The sequence below is a fragment of the Grammomys surdaster genome, unplaced genomic scaffold (assembly GCF_004785775.1).
Source record: "Grammomys surdaster isolate TR1022 unplaced genomic scaffold, NIH_TR_1.0 126113, whole genome shotgun sequence".
In the NCBI taxonomy this organism is placed as follows: domain Eukaryota; kingdom Metazoa; phylum Chordata; class Mammalia; order Rodentia; family Muridae; genus Grammomys; species Grammomys surdaster.
Genome location: NW_021620921.1, coordinates 5,368,754 through 5,389,294, shown reverse-complemented (window position 1 = coordinate 5,389,294; position 20,541 = coordinate 5,368,754). Strand labels below are relative to the sequence as shown.

At 32.7% G+C, this 20,541-nt stretch overlaps 1 protein-coding gene across 1 annotated transcript in view; it reads right to left on the bottom strand.

Moving 5' to 3' along the window:
- Phip (pleckstrin homology domain interacting protein) overlaps window positions 1–20,541 on the bottom strand; it is a 106,338-nt gene that overhangs the window by 16,237 nt on the left and 69,560 nt on the right. Inside the window, exons 20-31 of the mRNA XM_028756184.1 lie at window positions 19,778–19,918; window positions 16,513–16,589; window positions 14,263–14,494; window positions 9,518–9,637; window positions 7,820–7,927; window positions 7,284–7,408; window positions 7,082–7,164; window positions 6,105–6,216; window positions 5,816–5,877; window positions 3,127–3,282; window positions 2,236–2,356; window positions 134–259 (exon numbers count right to left, since the gene is read on the bottom strand). Of these exons, the coding sequence (XP_028612017.1) occupies window positions 134–259; window positions 2,236–2,356; window positions 3,127–3,282; window positions 5,816–5,877; window positions 6,105–6,216; window positions 7,082–7,164; window positions 7,284–7,408; window positions 7,820–7,927; window positions 9,518–9,637; window positions 14,263–14,494; window positions 16,513–16,589; window positions 19,778–19,918 (1,463 nt within the window). The remainder of the gene's footprint in view (window positions 1–133; window positions 260–2,235; window positions 2,357–3,126; window positions 3,283–5,815; window positions 5,878–6,104; window positions 6,217–7,081; window positions 7,165–7,283; window positions 7,409–7,819; window positions 7,928–9,517; window positions 9,638–14,262; window positions 14,495–16,512; window positions 16,590–19,777; window positions 19,919–20,541) is intronic.

The window sequence follows — 20,541 nt, the reverse complement described above, 5'->3', positions numbered from 1 at the left end:
TTCTGTGATAATACCACCTATGTAAAGGGTGACTGGAGTTTACATTTTAGCACTTTATACTTTAAATTAGCTCACATTTTAAAATTGTGCCATTGCTGTAACTATTATACTAAAGCATGGATATGTAACTCACTTTATAAAATGCAGAAGAAGATCAGTCACAAATTTAGCAGATTTCACAATTGGGCTTCCTGGCTCATTAAACGTCCGTGTATTATGTTCTATATATCGAACTTCCCACATTAGGGATGAAAAGCGCCTAAAAATAAAAACAAAAACAAAAATATAAAACAGAAATCTCATCTTTATAAGTGTATAATACTATCACATCTGACATATAAGTTTTACTCTTAAAACAATCATATTACTAACATCTCAAAAGCTCTAAAATGATAATAAAACTCAGTTTGTATTAAGAGAAGACTATATATAAAATGTATAGAAAACGTCTAGAATAAGACATAGCAGACTACCAACACTGCAGCTTTTTAAAAGGGGATTTCTACAGAAACAGTGACAGACAAGGGACAGGGTTATAGGTTTTACTTTTTTTTTTCTAGAAATGCATGGTATCACTTCATCCCCTTATTTCTACACAAACAATAATTTTAATTATACTATTTGTAATTAACATGTAAAGATGAAAGGTAATCAACAGATTGTTTATAAAACAAAAAAAGATGAAGAGAACCTACAAGGAACCTAACTAGGAATTATTTCTGAACACTTGGCAATGCTAATAAAAATTTCTGGTGTTTCACAATTTATTTCTAAAAGCAAAGATAATCTGAAGACATTTTTTGAGAACACAATGCAACTGTATTACAGTTAATGTTACTGATTTGTGAACAAATATAATTCTACAGAATAAAAGCATGTAATTGTAGTTATGGAAAAAGTAGGAATTTCTATGCACTTCAAAATACTGATTGTAATAATTATGAAAAATAAGGCATTAAATTACTAGCAGACAAAACTTCTAATAGTTTGGCCAAAGAATGAATGGGATCAGAAAACACAAATAATAATGCTACAACAAGCAGCAAGTGGACCCAGCAACAATAAGACTTCCTTACAAATCAAGGTGACTTCTATTTACTTTGCTCTGATGGTTCTCGGCCACTAAGAAATTTATATGGCAGGTAGAAAGAAAAGACTTTTCTAGATCATATATCATTAACACTGCTGCTGAGAAGGCCCACGCTAGTCAGTAAGGACAAAGTAGTGTTTCCGTGCTATATCCAAGGTTGTAACTCACCGCAGTAAAGAGAAGGAAAGCTATATTTTATATAGAAAAACATCAGTAAGAGTATAAAGACCTCAAAATTTTAAAACTGATCATAAAAGAAATTTTAATACTATTACGTACATTAAAGCACTACCCTACTAAACAATAGTCATTAAGAAAAATTAAAAATTCAATTTCACTCCAAACTAGATTTAAACGTATTTCTGTCAGCCTTTAATCCCAGCACTTGGAAGGCACAGGTTGGTGGCTTTGAGGCCAGCTTCGTCTACATGGCAAGTTCCTGGATAGCTAAGGCTAGTAAGACCGTGTGTCAAAAACAAAAACTAAAAACTAACTAACAGTTAAGATATTTAAAATGAGGCCGGGCGGTGGTGGCGCACACCTTTAATCCCAGCACTTGGGAGGCAGAGGCAGGTGGATTTGTGAGTTCGAGGCCAGCCTGGTCTACAGAGTGAGTTCCAGGACAGCCACGGCTATACAGAGAAACCCTGTCTCAAAAAAAAAAAAAAAAAAAAAAAAAAAAAAAAAAAAAAAAAAAAAAATTAAAATGTTACTCTGAAGAAGTAAATTAACCATAACAGCTTAAACAAAAACTATAAAAGGTTTATGAATACTTTCTAATTATATTTTAATAAGCATTCAAAAATCTCAATACACAAAATTAAGAAATTTATAGAAAATCTACTAAATATTCTAGTTTACTATTAAGGAAAAATGAACCTTTCGGCTTGATTTATAGAATGCCTATGAAGGAATCAAGCATTCATTCATAATCCCATAGGTCAGCAGCATCAACATTGCAGGGACCTGTGAAGAAATTCAGAGTACAAGGGCCTACTCCAACTCTGTATTTTAACTTGACCCCTATGGATTCATGTCCATCTGTGTTTAGACAAAACTGAGAAACATTCCCATAGACTAGTATTAACTGGATAAAAAAGACCCATTAGTGTTCTTTTGTTATTGCAACATCAAATGGCTCTAACCTGTAAAACCTGTTTTCCAGTCTTTGTTTAATTGTACTTAGATCCGTTGGATATGCCACCACAGTGCAATACATGGGATAAGCTTGAAGATCCACAGGGGCAACAAATGCAGAAGCAATATCTAAAATAAATAAGGTATAAATCTATTTTCTGTATTTTAAAAGTCACTAGTACATTAGGATGAAGAAAACAGATAAAATATATTATAAATTTATCAACACAAGTAAAATAGAGCAAAAACAAGAACATAAGTTAAAATCGTGTTCTTTTAAAGCTACTTTAAACCTAAAACATTGATAAAGCTATTTAAGACAGTATTTATAAAATGACTTTTATAGTTTCCATTTTACCAGACTTTGAGGCTGGATATACAGCTCAGTGGTAGAGTGTTTGCACATGTACAAAGCCTTCAGTCTGATCTTTGGCACCACAAGAGAAAAGAAAAAAACCAAAACCCAAAACTTCTGCATATGAGAGTATGCCCAGTATCTTCAGTTCTTACTCTTAATTTGAGTATTACCCTATGCAGTTTTAATGGACTGCAAGTTTATACTGTTTAAATATGTAACAATCTCCAGTTACCTTGAGTGTACAGAGTTCAGATAAGCTAATTTTGTTGTCGGTTTACTTTTATTTTCACAAGCCAGAAATAAGAGATCATATTCCATTTCTTTCCCTTTGTAAAGATCTATGTATGTGTCAAGTCATGAGAAAACAAGTTTAGCTACACAAATAATTAAATACAACTTTGGCCTACCTTCCTCCTTCAGTTCATGTCATGCCCATTGAGTGTAAGAAGCCTTTACAAATATGGCAGGCTCTTAAAATTTAGCTACAGAAAGTTCATGCAACTTAGAAGGATTTTCTATACTTTTGTTACTATTTATTTACCTAGTGTCATCAACTGATTTATTCCTCCAACAATTCTTTCACACTCTTCATCCCTGGGATTGGCTCCCCATTCTCCATCAAGAGGTTTATAAATTAGTGACCTACATTCAACATCAGTTAAAGGAACACTGGTACCCAGTTCTTCTGGAAACACAGCTGAAATGCAGATAGAGAAATCCGTCAATGAACATATATAGTAATAAGTGTTGGGTTTTCCTTCAGGAATAATTGATGTTAAAAAAAATTACAGTTTTCATAATGGGAAAATCTCTTAAATACAAATAAAATGTATTCTTAAAAAAAGATATTACATTTAAAACTAAATGATTATGTATACCTAATAAGTGTACTATACTCCAGTTATACCTGGAAGAGAAAATTTCTACAAAAGAAAATTTCAATTTTTAATCCATCCCATAATTCAACTATCTAAAATTTATTTTAATATACAGCTAAAGTGAACTTATGAAAATTTCACTAATGTTCTAATCAAATTCTCAAATTTTCTAACAGAAACAGAGAATTATGAATGCCAAAAGGAAGTTTTAAGGCCTTCCATTTCTGAAGTCATGGTTCCATGTCTATATCTTTAACACTTTAACATAAAAAATTTCAAGTAGTGTTGAGAAAGAATCTACAAATACATCAGATCATTTATTTCCTTTAAACTAATTACAACAGAATCCAAACACTGCATGCAATCAAAATAACTATTTGTGTTTGTATGTGTGCCCAAATAAAACAAAAAAATTCCATTGGAATGATCAATGGATGTACAAGGAGGAATTAAAATAGTTAATTAGTATCATTAAGGCTTTTTAAAAAAATCTAGCCACAGTACAACAAAGCCAATTTCATTTCTTTATTAGGCAAATTATGAGCTCACAGCAATCGAATCATATCAAATTTAAACATGAGATTTAAACTCATATAGACAAAACAAGAAGCCAGGTGATGCTACAAGTTGATATTTTCTATTTTTCAGTATTTCTACTTGAGCAATGAAATGAAAATGTTTACTATTTATATTAAATGATCAACATCATTAACATGAATATTGTCTTAATTTAAAATTTATTTGACTGAGATCACTTCCTATTTAATATTCCCAATAACCATAAGTGGCAACAAGTTAGAAGATCAAGAACTGTTTTAAAAGTACGTGTTTATTTATTTTATGTGTATGGATATTTTGCCTGAATGTATGTCTTTGTACCAAGTATATCCCTGGTGCATACAGAGATTAGAAGAAAGGGTTGGAGCTCCTCAGGGTAGATTTACAGATGGTTGCAAGTTGCACCGTGGGAGCTGGAAATCAAAACTAAGTCTTCTGGAAAAGAGCCCAGTGATTCTGACTGCTGAACCATCTTCTTCAGTCCCCTTTTGTTTTGTTTTGCCTTGTTTTGAGAAAAGGTTTCACCATGTAGCCCTAACTGGCCAGGAAGTTATTATGTAGATGAGTCTGGCTTTAAACTTGAGGTATCTCTCTTAATATTTTTTTACAGTACACTAATTACTTAAAACTCTGATTTATAAAGGTTTGTTTCTATTACATTAAAATGATTTTTTGGTTTTTTTTTTAATCTCTATCTGATGATACAGGTATATGTCATTAAAAAAATCTAAACAACAGAATGTAAAGGATTTTAATATACAAATAATAATTTACAATCTACAATATGCCACTTAAAAACCTTTTGGGCACATACAAATATGTTCTACTTTTAAAAACTTGAAATAAAATCTGATAATCAAGTAAAAAGTGTAATCACCATGATTCAACCACATTCACTCATCCAGAATCAGAAATATGTCATAACTCACTTTCCCAGAGCTAACTCTCCAACCCCAATTTTCCTAGGCTTTATATGCGGTGATAGTTACTGTTATTAATTGTAACTGTCCTTAGCAATTGAGCATTCCACGTGTCACATGTAATGGAAAAGTCCTAAGAAAGTGATTTTGAACTTGGGAACTAGTACACACAAAGTGGCAAGACAATGCAATACTCTGATACTTCCTTCCATTTAGAAGCTTCGTCCCTTCGTGATTATTTGTTGATGTTACAAAAACAGTTTAGAATGCCCCCATCAATGCTAAAGAATGAATAATAAAACGTATTTCTATATAGTTGCAATACATTAATTTCAATCTCCCTTTTAAGCTGTAGGTTTTAGATAGGCAGGGACTGTTAAAATGTTCACTGCTGAACCTTCTCTAATTTTATACTCAATAATAGGTTTACAATTAATACTTTTATTAAATATTTTCTATTTGCTGGTCACAATAAACTTAAAGGACATCAAGTTTTTTATTTTGTTGAATCAAGTTCTTACTATGGAACCCTTGCTTATGGTAACTCCTATCTTTGCCTATTGAATGCTGGGATTCAACTCAACGATAAATTAGCTTTCCTATTAAAAAATAAAAAGTAACTCTAGGGATGAAGTGATGGCTCAGAGGGCAAAAGTGTATCCCACAAAACCCAATGGCCCAAGTACAACCTTGAGACCCAAAGAAGAAGTGAACTCTTGCAAGCTGTCCTCTGGCTTCCACAATGTGCTATCACATATATGGCCATACACATTATCACACACAAAAAATATATATCAGACACACACAGAAAATATAAAACAAAAACTCCAGCTAATTCCACAAGGTTTAAGCAACAGGCCTAACATATACTTACCATTATTAGGTATTAATTCCATATCCCAAGGACTCATCTTTTCTGTATCTCCATTGTCCCAACTTTAAGAAAGGAAAATTATTCCATTAAAAAGGTCAGAAAATGATAATACAAAAAAGTATAAAATATCACATTAAACAAATAATTGACCCAGAGTATTAAATGAAGTATCTTGATTTCTTTACTAAAAGATGAGGAAAAATTCAAACCCTTATCTAGCTAAAAATACAACTAAAAACATAACTAAATAAAACTAAAATAAAAATATAACTAAAAATTATGTTCTTACCAAACATTGTAACACTGAAACAAACTATCAGGGTACTCAGGTTGAAGAGGCTCTTGACTTTCAATTGTTCCAAACCACCAGGCATCATCTATGACAGATCTGAAGCGGTCACCTGAAAAATCACAAAACTCGCCTGTCACATTACACTGGCATGTAATGTCACTGTGGTATCTACCTTTTCCTAAAGTGCATCTCTCTAAGGTTCTTAAACTGGATGACTTTACAAGGCAGAAGGTAATCCATATATTTTAAAATAAAAAGTCAGGAAAATTGGCACACATATCTAAAATATGACTTACTCTATTTCTTAGATTTCAGTGATGAGACTTTTCCTTTTTGTTTTAATCATTTTTGCAAATGCGGCATTTAAAAATCATGAAAAAAAACGTGCCAAAAGCACTGGAAAAACACACCAATATACCAACTGATATGATTTGTTAAGCGATGCCATTTACACATCTACTACAGTACCCTCTAACATAGCAAATATATTTGTTTAAATTAAGAAGTACTAAATGAATACATGTACATTTGTATAATTTAAATATCTTAAAAGCATATAATCTCATGCTTTTAAACAGTTATGAATAACAAAATTATTTTAGAGTTGGACCAAGTTAAAAATATGAACATGAAAAAAATTTTGAACATGATTTTATATAACCTTTGTCCTCAAACATGATTCCTATTATCAATATTATTGGCTAAGTTTTAAATTCAAAATTCAAAACAGCTCAGAGAAAAAAATTCTAAAATAATTCCATAATGGTTAAGCAAATAGAACAGAAAATGTTTTGAAATTTAAACATCAACCAGATTGAAGAATTTTCATTCTTAAAACTTAAAAATGGCATTATCTTTTCTATTAACATGCTTACAAATGATTAAAAACATGTTTCTAATTATGTTAAATAGTAAATCTTTTATAAAGCAAAAGGTAAGATATGCAGAACACCTATGGCTTGTTAATTACCCACCTATATTCCATCGTCTATACTTTGCATCATCAAATTGTTGTCTCAAGACTAGAAAATCTATGACATCAGGCATATCATGGTATCTATTACAAAAGGAAACAGACTAATTAGGTCACACACCTACAAATATCAAGATATGTTCAAATTTATCTTGAAAAATACTCCAATACTATCAAAGCTCTGCCTTGACAGCAGTCCTTACTTCATGGTAAATGATCCACCAGTCAGTTTACCAGTATCAGGATCTAGAAAAGCAAGTTTAAGGCAGCAAAGGGTAGGCAATCCCACTTCATACTTTATACCAACGATTTTCATTAGTTCTTGTTCCTACAATATAAAAACAAGACATTATCTCTGCAGAACAAAGTATATGCCTGTGAAGCTAGCAGCAGATGCCTCAGGTCTCTTCTTCATCACTGTCTGTTTTATTTACTGAAACACTAGCCTCTTACTGAACTTCTAACTTGCCAGTTTGGCTAGTCTGACCAGCCTGCCCTAGTCAATGTGTCTCCCAAGTGCTGAACTGAGAGTATGAAAGGGCACAAACAACAGGCACCCAATTCTATCTTACAGGGGTCCTGAGGAACTGAACTCTGGTCTTTACACTTTCATGGAAGCATATTACTGACTGAACTATTCCCCAGCCCTATTAAGTTTCTTACAAAGAGTAAACCTTCATACAACTTTTTTAATAATGCAAAAAATATGTTTTACATCAGGAAATATGCTAATATTTACCCTTAGTTCCATCTTATGCCATGGCTGCTTTTTAGGATTGATACTGTAAATTTTATTTTTCCGGGCCATTTCAACATATGCTTCATGCCCTTGTCGGAAATAATAAACCTTAAAAAAAAAATAAATTAATTAAAAATAATAAAAACTAAAGGTTGAAGACACTACTTACATTGAACAAAAAAAATCTAATTTAGAGATTACACAGAAATTCTTACAATGGAAATTTTACACGGTATTCCAAGTTGTCTTAAAGCCACGTAAACAAAACTGATGTGCTCTAATTAAAAACTCCTGTTGTATATACACAGAACATTAAATGTGCAGATGTTTTGTTTTTACTTTATTATTTTATTTTTGAATTTAAAGTACATTCATCCATATGGTGTACACATTCAAACACACGATTATAACCAGGGGTTTTTAATTTTAAGGTTATAGTCACAATCTTTTAATATGTAGAAAATTTTGAAATTAAACATGTATTTTCATATATATTTTTTATCTAGTTTGATTCTTAATCTATAAATCTGAAGTGGATGTGTGCAACTCTATTTCAAGATGAAACTTAAATCCTAGCAGATGTCCTGCAGAACAGGTATTTGAATAATCTGCCACTACATATGCATCTCAATATTAAAAATACATTTATTTAAATGTTTGGGAGGTTATGAGATTTTTGCATGGATGCCTAGTGCCTGCAGAAGTCAGAAAAGGCCATCCGATTCCTAGGGACTGGACTTACAAAAGGCTGTGAGCAGCCATGTGGGTCTTGTAATTGAACATAGTTTCTCTGTAAAAGCAACATGTGTTTTTAACTCCTGAACCAACTTTCCAGGCCAAAGAAGGTTATTTAAAAATGAGTTTAAAATGATCAGTAATATTTTGGATGGTCACTATCCTATATATTTTCATCCTACTCATTACTCCTCCTGTTGCTTGAGATTCATTGGAGGTATGCAGTGCAAATCCCCAAGTTCAAGATTTGATAGGGTGAAGGTTCAAGCACCAGCATTTAAAAGACGATCCAAACAGAAACTAAACATATTTGACCATCTTGAAAGTACTGCTATCATTTTACTGCTACAGACTCTGATAAGAACTGCCATTGCAAGGGTATGTCCTAAGCTCCCAAACTTTATGAGGCAAGAAGGCTCTTTAAATAAATAAATCATACCTATTAGTTCCTAATTTATAATAGTATAAATTACTACGTTTTGTAATAGGAAGCCTCTATTTAAAGAATTTTTATAGTCACTATGTGGGATACTAGTAAGTAAGATTTCTTAAATTTGTATTATAAAATAAGGAGATATGGTCCTGAGAAATTTGGATATAAAGTCTTAAATTAATTTCAAATGCTTTTTTGTTCCAGGCCAGTCTACTTTACAGAGCCAGCCAGTACTACACAAAAAAAATCTTGTCTTGAAAAACAAGAAAGGGGGGCAAGGAACGCAGTCTTTTCAAAATATTTAATATTATGAATTACATTTAATATTATCACATATTTATAGTTGTCCTGAGGAATATTATTACTAGATCTTTGATTGTCCTTTTCCAGTACTGTTATAGATATTTAGAATGATATATTTTTTAAGGGACTTGCTACAATCTTCTACAAATAAGTTTCAAAACCTATAAAGATAGGTTACTACTTGAAAAAAAATTAAGTGACTTTTAAAATGTAAAGCTGAAAAGTACCTCATCACCCATCTGCGGCACAAATGGACATCTTCTGGGAATTGTATCTGTAATCCATGCTGAAGGCAACCATTCTTCTAATGTAAGACCATTTTCAGTTAATTCGCCTACGGCCAGTCTCTGAGAAAGCATGCAACAGCATTAGTTGTGTCTTTAAACGCAAGGATATGAATCTGTACGATTTTACTCTCCAGTATTAAAGCCTTATTCTAGAAAAGCAGCAGAAATGACAAAAGTTATTCGGCTTTTCAAAATCACTGATGGGAGAGCTAGAGATAAAGCAAAATGTATACCCTTCACAAAACTCTCAAAAGACATTCTAACAGACAAAGCAAAAACTCTTCTAGTTCCCCTTTTCAAAACAAGTCATCTTAGAAAAAGTATGCACAGCAAATTAAAACGTGCTCAATGGTCTTAAAATCATAGCCTTAGTGTAACAATAACAACTAAGTAAGATTATATCCTATAGGTTAAGTAGTAGAAAAGATCCAGAAAGCTTATTGCTTTCACGACAGCTATAAACTAGACATTACACTTCTAAACAACCTAAGAACAGTCTCGTTCATTCACTCACATTTATTCTTTTTCTCACTTGGCCACTGTCACTTACTCTATTGCTTTTAGACATGTAGCCCAGGTTGGCTTCAAACACATTATATAGTGGAGGCTGATCTTGAATTCTTATCCATCCTTCTCTCCACTTCATTGACTGGTGGGATACAGCATCCTCCCTTATTCAAAGTAGCCATTTCATTCTTTGATGTATTTATGTTCTTCCCAACACACACACACACACACACACACACACACAAAATCATCTTTTCAAAAAGGAGTACTGAAAACAGGTCTTTCACTTTTTAACTCCTACAGATTGAAAAACAACAGTAAAACAAACCTATGCTCCTGAATAAAAATTTAGCATTACTAGTCAGCTGGACGATAGCCTTTATAATATTGTCTTACATGAATGGAAAATGAATATTAAAAAAAAAACCCTCTGAAACCTAACAATATTTTTGCAAAAGACTTAAAATGTGGCTGAGTCTATTTATTGTTAGTTTTATTGCTGTTGGTGTTTTGTTTTTTAAAGCAAATTACCTCTGAACTAATGAAAATCAAACTGAACCCTACCACACAGCTCAATCGCCTTTAATGGGCTTGCTATCATATAAAAGCAGCAGCACCATGACAGCAAAGAACACCACTTGCAGGAGATACCCCTAGGAGTTATTTCACAACGTACAGTTTCCTATATATATTCCTAATGCTCACACACGGAGTGCTCTCACACCTTGAGAACACAAGAGAAGCAAAAGCCTTTGAGATGATTTCATTGGAATGATAGGCAAAAACATATTAAGAGCTGACAGATCTTAAAAGGATGACTCGAACAGCAAATGGCCCACAATCAAAGAGTACAATATACTGAGTGTTTTATTAAGTTTTACTGATATATAGCCAGCCATGTATACTATAGTTTTGTATACTATACATGGCTACTTTCAGGCTATAATGGTAGAATTGCTATCTTCTTCTTTTAGAACACATAATTATCTTCATAACATGGGAAATGTTATGCAAGCTGCCAACCCACAGATGCAACCAACATTCCTACCCTGCTGTGACACCTATGGACCACACGGTCAACATCTCCAAATATCCCCTAAAAATATAATGGTGGCACTCATATCTTGGTAGTAGCCACAGCTGTCAAATTAGACTCCATGTACACTCAATAGGAGGGCAATCATGCCTGGTACTAAAACCCTAGCCAGCTACACGTGGAGAGTAATAAGGTCATGGATCTACCAGCACTTTACTAAACTGCATTCAAGATCCATAGATAAGTGTAGCTCTTACCCTTGATCAAGGAAGTTTCTCTTTGCCACAGACAGAAGATTACAGAAAATCATAACTAGTCAAAAATAGTAGTCAAAACTACTGTGGGTTGTGCAGTCCCAATAGATACACCTAAATTCTGCACCTAAAGTTCAGTGAATATCACAAAATAAAGAAAAACTGAAGACGCAGAGGTCCTGGAAGCCTGCCATCAGTCTGTCTCTCTTATAAGTAACAGGAAAGATAAACAATGACAGACCAATAATTCTGGCAGAATTGCTTAGTTCCTACTGGGAACTAAGGAATGTTGAGAGCATGATAATTAAGTCATCCTGAGGAATTATGCAATCCTAACCAAGTGGGTGGTCAGTCCCAAATTCATATACATACGAATAACACTAAATGGCCTCCTTAGGTTTTTATGTTCATGCATTTTTTTGTTTATGTGAGCACACATACACACACACACACACACACACACACACACACACAGACAGAAATGGGGACACAGGGTGGTTTAACAACAGAAGAAACCAGTCCTCTGGGATAAAGTGCACAGAAACAAAAGGACAGGGTAGAATACAACAACTCTAGGGGAACCTTAAGCTCTTGTTGAAGCAGACTTGTCACCTAATATTAAACAATTTAAATGCATTAACTATTTTTCAAAACTTCCTTCTTTGTGATTTCAGATTTTATTTTGGAGGTACAGTTAACAGCTGTCTTCCAAAGATCTCTGGGATTACTTCTACACTGATCTCCAGTATTGTTCTCTCTTGATTTCTGAATTATCTCTAAAGTATGTGGTATTTCTTTTAGTGTTAAAAAAAGTTAAAAAAGTTAAAAGGTAAAAAAAGTTTCTTGGGGCATTAGAACATATTGTTAATTACACAATAGTTTCAGAATAAGAATACTGGCTTACATTTACTGTTATTGATCACATTATTTTATAAACTTTGAGTCCTCAACAGTTTATTGACTTTGCTTAAGAATTCTTTTGTATCATAATATCTCTCTCTCTCTCTCTCTCTCTCTATATATATATATATATATATATATACACACACACACACACACACACACACACATATATATATATATAAATATCTTACACTTTGCATAACTAAAAGTAATATGGAAAATGTTCTCATTTATTACACATTTACTAATCCACTTATTATCGGCTTGACAAGTGTTTTTCACTACAACTCTATACATAAGAAGGACTACTGAGCTGCCCGATATAACTTGAAGATATAACTTATTATCCTATTATGCCGGAGCTAATGGTAAACATGGGAACAAAAGTCTAGCCAAAAGGCACAATTCATAGTATTTTAATCTCATTAAAGGATGCCCCATAAACAGATCCTGCTATAATATTCTGACATAGCCAAACAACAGAATTAAAATAATCATAACAGGAGATTCAAATACAGTATTGGCTCAGGCTACATACACAATCCTTCATTAGGCAGAAACTAAGGACAAATGGGGTATTGTCTTTGCAAAATTTTCCTCACAAAATGCAAAGGTAGGTAAAAAGAACCATCATTTCATCATGAACCCAAATTACAGCAATTAATAATAATACAGCTGAAATAAATATAAATTCAATCAGTACAAATCAAACTGGCACTTAACCTGCATATACTCTTATAATTTTCAAAGTTTCTTGAGAATAAAGAGGCAGAGCATAGTAATATTTAATTCTACAAATGGTAACATATTTACTTCTATAGAAACTAAAAGAAAAAAATAATTTTGGGCGGAGGTGGTGTTGGTGGGAGTTGGAGACAGCAGACTTTCTATGTACTCTTGGTTACCCTGGTATTTGGTAGGTAGACCAGGCTGGACTCAAACTTGCCTGCCTCTGCCTCCCAAGAGATGAAATTAAAAACATGCATCAGTACACTGAGCTAAAAAAAAAAAAAGAATAAGGTAAACATGAATTTTTAAAAATTTTCTATTTACCAAAATATGTCTATTTACTATAGTACTATTGTCTTTAAATTTAAAAAAAAAAAAGTTATCCTGTGTGTATGTGAGTGCATGTACCATGGTATATTGGCAGGAATCAATTCTCATGTTCTACCATGTCAGAGCCAGGGATCAAATTTAAGTGGTCAGCTTTGGTTGGCAGCAAGCACCTGCACCTGCTACCAACATACTCTCCTCCATAACCTCACCAGGAGCCATCTCCCAGATCCCTATTACAGTATTTCATACAGCAGAGACAAATATGTATTTACTTCAGAAGAAAAAAATTAAACTGTCATATTCTCATTTCCTGGTTTAAAGAATTCAGCTTTGTAAGGACAGGATCTCTCTACTGTTTCATTCTTTCTTCTTTCTACTCTCAAATCGTCCAGATTGATGAATTAACCGGACACATTACTAACTCAAAAACTTGTAGTTTGCATACTATATTTAATGAAAACTTCCTATAAAAGTGTATTTTACCCCCAATGATTGATTTCTATTTGCCTTATGATCAACTATGACAAGTTTTGTCATTTATATTTCATGTGATGTACCCCTGGAACTTTTTTTGTATTTATAGGAATAATTAGAATAGTTAATATAAGACCATTAGTGGATAAAATCTGGTATACTATTATTTTTCTTATGTAAATAAATCTCTCTCACTGGATTTAAAAATGTTTTTAAAGTAAATGCTGAAATATTTATAAACTATGTCAATGTTCTGAGTAATCATTCTTTGGTTTCAAACACCTAAACACTTCTGTCACTGTATCTCCATGTACCTTACTACTGCTTAGAATATACTTCTGGATTTTTTTCTATTAGTACTTGTTAATAAACTTCAATGTTTGATTTTTCACATTTATGCTTTGAATCATTTCCCCAGAAGAAAACATTTGATATAAAAATTTTAAATCAACCTTTTGTTTTCTTTCTTTGGGCTTTTTTTTCTTTGGTGATGCTGGTCCATCCTTTTCTTCATTTGCTTTTTTTCTTTCCTTTTTAACATGTTTTTGTTTCTGATTTTCAGATTCTTCTTCTTCATCTGAACTACTTTCTGGTTTCTTGGTTTTATGCTTAGGAACTTTCTTTGGTGGCTGCAAATTAATTCCAGCATCTGCTGTCCAATCAGAATAATCACTGGAGTAGTCACTAAAAGGAGAGAAGCAACTTTTAAGTCTTATAGTTGGGTAGTTTTATGACCATTTTATTAGACAGACAGACAGACAGACAGACAGACAGACAGACAGACAGATAGATAGATAGACAGATGCATGAATGAAGTAAAAGGTATTTCCTTATGCTCAACTCCCCTGATCTTCATATCTAAAATCCAATTTTGCAACTTTCATGGAAAAATAAACTTAAGAACTTAAGAAGATAATTATAGGAAGCATGCTGTTTGCACATGTCACTAGTACTCTGAATACAAGAAATAAGGAATGGAGTATCACCTTTTTCAGTTGAAGCAGAAGTAGAAAGAGCCCTAGAGAACTAGCATGCATGCACCACAATAAGCAAGCACAAGCAATTTCTTTTATGGGGGGATTTTAGAATTCTTTTTAGTCTTTTGAAGTGCTGATGATTGAAGCCTTGTAAGTATTAAACTAGCCAAAATATGAAATTCTTTTGTACTTTTAAGATGGGACCTCACTATATCTGGCTGGCCTCCAACTCACAGAGACCCACCTGCCTCTGCCTCCACAGTACTGGACTTAAGGCATGCACTAGCATCCCTGGCCTAAGAATAGAGTTCTTTTTCTGTTTGTTGTTTGTGACAGGGCTTCTTTGTGTAGCTCTAGCTGGCCTCAAACTCACAGGTTATCTACCTGCCCCGTCTCCTGAGGGCTAGGATTAAAGGGGTACAACACCAACACTCAGCAAGGATGAAGTTTTTAACCCAGTAGGAATTCTCATAGGAAAATACTGAACTGGCAGGTGAAAAGTGCCTAGACAGTTGGAGAGTTGAACTCATAAACATAAACATATTTAAACATGTAAAATCTTAGGATGTAAAATGAAATAATCTCAGGGTACAAGTATGACTCAGTGGTAGAGTGGTTTTTTTTCCTAGCATATAGTAGGTTGTAAGTTTGACCAACCCCAGGATTCCAATAATTACATTCAACCAAGATCATTCTTACTTACTTTTCCATCAAGGAGAAAAACATAGGGCACAAACTGTCTTTCATGCTACTACCCACCACATCTTTACTGTATACCTTTACACAAATATGTAGTCCTGATATGGCTCCCTCCACATATATAGTTATATTGTCTTCTTCCTTAACTTTAGTATATTAGAATATTTGCTTATTTTGCATGGATTTATAGTTAGAAATGTTTTAAAAGGATAAGTTCTACTTCCCTAGTACTAGAAATTCAACCTGTGTGCCACCATACATGATCTTTAAAGACCTAAAAAAAAAAAAATGTTTTTAAGCACTCTCTTCTAGTATATTCTCAATTTATGAACATTTCACTCTTCAAAGACAGAAATATATTAAATACTACCTATAGAATTTGTATACCATTATTAAGAATCATTACTGAAGGTCAAGAAAGCCTTTGATCCTAGAACTGATCAGAATCTTGTATTAAACTTACAGCATCCAATTAATGTTTCCTTTGGAAATCCATTTTTAGGAACTGGTGAAGCAGGAAAAACAATATAAGGAGCAACTAATAATTTCCATCCCCAGGGTGTATCTCCATGGACCATTAAGACCTTGTTATGTAGCTAATGCTAGTAGGCCTTTAAACATGGGAAATTCCAACATGGGTATTTGAAGGTTTTCTTCTTGATCAAAACAAGAAGTAGAAAATTTGTTTTCATTACTGGTAGAGAAAATTAGTAATGTCCTGTAAATACAGTCATATAAGAATATAACTTCTTTCATAATCTGATGTTTACAGATTCCTCAAAATCAGCAGTGAAGCTAGTTTATAATGTTGCATGTTAAATATAGCTTTCAGAAATAAAGTAACAAATAGACAGAAGAGTTAAAAACATTACTTTACAGATCTAGTTGAATTTTTTTTTTCTATAAAGACTTATCAGGAAGAAAATCTAAATTTTGCTAACCAAAAGACTCTTCAAATAACTCTGTATCCAGTATTTGGGTGATAGCCATAGAGCACCTGGACAAGTAAACTCTTTATACTTCTACCTGGAGCTGCCGTCACTATGCCATGCTCGCTCCTCTTCTTCAGAAGTCCCACCACTGACAGCAAGTACTTCACCTTCCTGTGATAAGAAGACAGATTTCATAAGCTACCACCTAACAACAGTAAGATATCAACTATCTGACTTGGAAATAGAAAAATACAACTTTTGTATTTTTAATCAAAAAAGTTAAAACAAACATTTATAAATATTATCTATTAATACCAGATTGAGAAGACCTCTGAGATAATTGCCAGGTTTCATTTTTATTCAATTTAATTTTTACTTTATTTTACTTTTCAAAGCTGAGAACTGAATGCAGGGTTCTGGACATGGGAGTTTATCTGCTGCCTTATGATTCTCTGTCATTTTATCCAGGCCCTAGAATTACAGGTTTATACCAAAACCAAAGGCTTCATTGTTTTTTAAAAAAAAAAAAATTAATGACAAACAACAAACTCCATAGTTAACATGTGAAACTTCTTGAACGTTTTTAAAAGCTAAGCTTTTTGTAGATGGTTTTAGAATCTTAAAATTAGGTACATTTATATTTTACTTACTATTAAAACAACTTTACAAATCAGGGTATTCCATCTCTAGCCTTATTTTATCCAATGAGAGATGATTTAAAACAATAATAAAGCTACAAATTGTTATTCCTCTTAGCAACAATTCAAAGTTCAGAGAATGCTATGTGTGAAGCTATAATTTAAATCAATTCTTACAGATCTTCTTTATAGTAACATTATGCTTCAACAGTAACAGTTCCCACAGGTATGAAACTATTTTAAGTTCTTTGTGTTTGCCATGTATTACTGATTTCAATACAAGCACAAGTTTTAAAAACTATTAAGACAAAAGGCTTAATTTGCACCTAAGTCATTGTATTATTCAGCTTTACTTACTACTTTCTAAGCACACTAAAACCATCTGAAGTGCATAGCACTCTTTACAACTTAAATAACTAATTTTTAAAAAATAATTGATTTGTCTGGAGGTCAGAATCATGCAACTAACTGGAGTTACAGTTGGTTATGAGCCTCTATGTGGATTCTGGGACCCAAACCCGGGTCCTTTAGAAGAAAAAGTGCTTTTAATTGCTGAGTCACCTTTCCAGCAACAAAATAGTGTATTACTCTTTACATATTTAATTAAATATTATATTATCTCCCCATCCTCAACCCCCAGATCCCTCTCAATGGCCTATTTTTCTTTATTATTGTCTATTTACTTATATATTTATTAATGAAATTTGCTGAGTTTGTTTAGTGCTGTTAATATGTGTATTTTTTTTTAGGGAAGCAGTATTCCTATTTTGGTATCTTTTTCAAAAATGTGAACTATATAACTATTCAAGTATTTGTATAATGAATTAAGTGAAATCTATAAATAATAGTTGTTTGTGTATTTCATTTTTTTCCTTAAAGGGAATGAAAAGAAACAGAATTACTTTTAATTTCTAAATTCAAAACATAAAAAGACAAAGTATTTTAACCATAATATCCATGCTTCTTATTCAGGTTAATAATTACTTCTTATTAGTATTTGTCAGTTTCTCTAAAACAATTACATAACTGCTTTAAAAGGATACTACACTGAACTGAAACTTCCATGCCACTGCTGTAATTGTCAAAATACACAAGTTCCCAAAACACTGAACTGTAAGAGTACTTTATAAAATTTTGTATTTAAAAGAGAATTATAAATATCACAAAAATAAAGATTTTATAAAGCAAATGATTTTGCCCATGTGTACTTTATGTTCTTTGGTCTTCTCAAACAGTCAGCAAATGGACAAGGCAGCACAAAACTATTCAGGAGGCTGAGACAGGACAGATATTACTTGTTTCAGTTATACACTGTCTGAATAAAGAAACTCCCTCCCATCTTTCCTATCATAATCTATCCTATCCTCCCATCTTTCCATCATAATCAGGTTAATTAAACTTCTAGTTTTGTTGTTTTGCTAGAATAACTACATTATTCTAACTTGGGTATACCAGAACTTAAAGCTGCTGCATAATAACTATCTTTTTAAAGTAATTATAACATTGTATCAAGAAGTGTAAGGCCACCGGTTCCTCCTGGAAGAACATGTAGATTTAGAAGGAAGCAACAATTATTCTTCTAAAGGAAGCATAGAAGACAGATCTGTGGGAAGTAGTAAAGTCTGACTAAAAACAAATCACATGGAAGAGAAGAAAGCAGGAAACTAAACTCTGAAACACCACCCTACTTCTTTCTTATGAAGGAGAAAATTTTTGTTTGCAAACAAAAGTGACTAAGGCAGGTGAAATTCCCTGTAACAGTTGGTCTGTTCTGGTTAACATGAGAAAATAGCTCTTTACTATCTCAAGGATCTTCCTTTACTAGTCAAAAACCTAATCTGCAAGAAAATCAAAAAGATAATAAATCCTATTGGAAAAGAATCATATAATGAGAAAATTCTTTTTCTCTAAATTGTAATTTAAAAAACTGTTTTTGAGACAAGGTCTAAGTATTAATTGACAAAACAAGTCTCAAATTACTAGATTAAAATGAATCCTACATCAGTCTCCTAAGTGCTAGGCTACAGAAATATTATTTCATGGTATCTGAGATTGGGAGACTAACTTAAACTGTGGATAGGGTCATATCAGCCACCCAGGAAAATTCTGATAGGCTTAACACAGATACAACATGGCTTCAAAATAGAGTAACTGTCACTATCTAAGGTAAACCCATCTCTCAAAATTAAAACACACTAAGAACTATGAAGGGAGAGAATGGATTTAGGCTGAAGTACTGAATAAGATCATGGTTGAGTGATTTTCTTTGCTTTAAAAATGTACAAATCAGTAAAAAACATTTATAGAGAAATCTATACATAAGAAAAAGTAAAAAGCTAGAGCAAGAAACTAGATTTGCTACTGAGGATAAAAAATAACCGAAACAGTCAAACTGCTTCTAATTACTGTGAGAGCGACACTAAGCCAGACCATCCTGGGAGCAATTTAGTAACTCAGCTTTAATATAAGAGGAAACTTCATTTAATGATTACTCACTATTTATCAATTATATAAAATAAATATAAGCTTCAAACATCTTTGAACTTCAGAACTCTTACAGGATTTTCATAACTAGTACTTTGTACTTAACATACTCCATTCACAAGGTATTATTCTAAAACTCTATTAAAGAAAACTAAGAATAATCCATATGGATTATATTTTTTATAAATTTGAGATGTTCAGGAGCTACAGAAATGTGTGAATGAGCTTCGATCTTACATCTGAAGAACTAGTCCCGTTTTCTATGTCCTCCGAGGGCCTGGGTGTCTCTTCCAGTGCAGACCTTGTACGGTAATTGTGTTGATTTGCTTGTTGCTTTTTAGAATCCACAAGATCCAGGAAATGCTCATGAGCATGATTCTAGAATAAATAAAAATAAAACTTATTCATGACAGGCTTTAAGAAATTGGTCTTTTTCAAAGTTATTATTATTTACATATTTAAAATATCACTGAAATGGCCTAATGTTACTAACTGAAATTCTTTCTGAAATAAATCTCAAAAAGTCATCTGCAAACTGGACATAATGGCTCACTCCTTTAATCCTAGAATGCAAGAGGCAGAGGCAAATGTATGTTTGAGTTCAAGGTCAGTCTTACCTACATAAAAAAAGCCCATGGCAGCCAGGGCTATGGAGAAACCCTATCTCAACCCTGAGATTTAAAAAAAAAAAAAATGCAGATAGCAAATGCAAATATTCAAGAAAAAGACAGAGTCAAACAGTAACAGAGATATTCAAACATAACATGCTCCTAGAAAAGTTAAAGTAACTTCAAGATTGAAAAACATATCCATAAGAAAAAAGGACTAACTAAAGATCATTAAAATATATACCTAATTATTTAGCAATTGGGAAAGGCATCAGGCTAACCATACAGACCGAAATGTATGTGAGTAAGAATATGAAACAGGCTAATTATTGGTCAAATCCTAGAGGAATAAGAAAATGAAAAAGGCATTCATTCTCAACCCTGGATTACAAA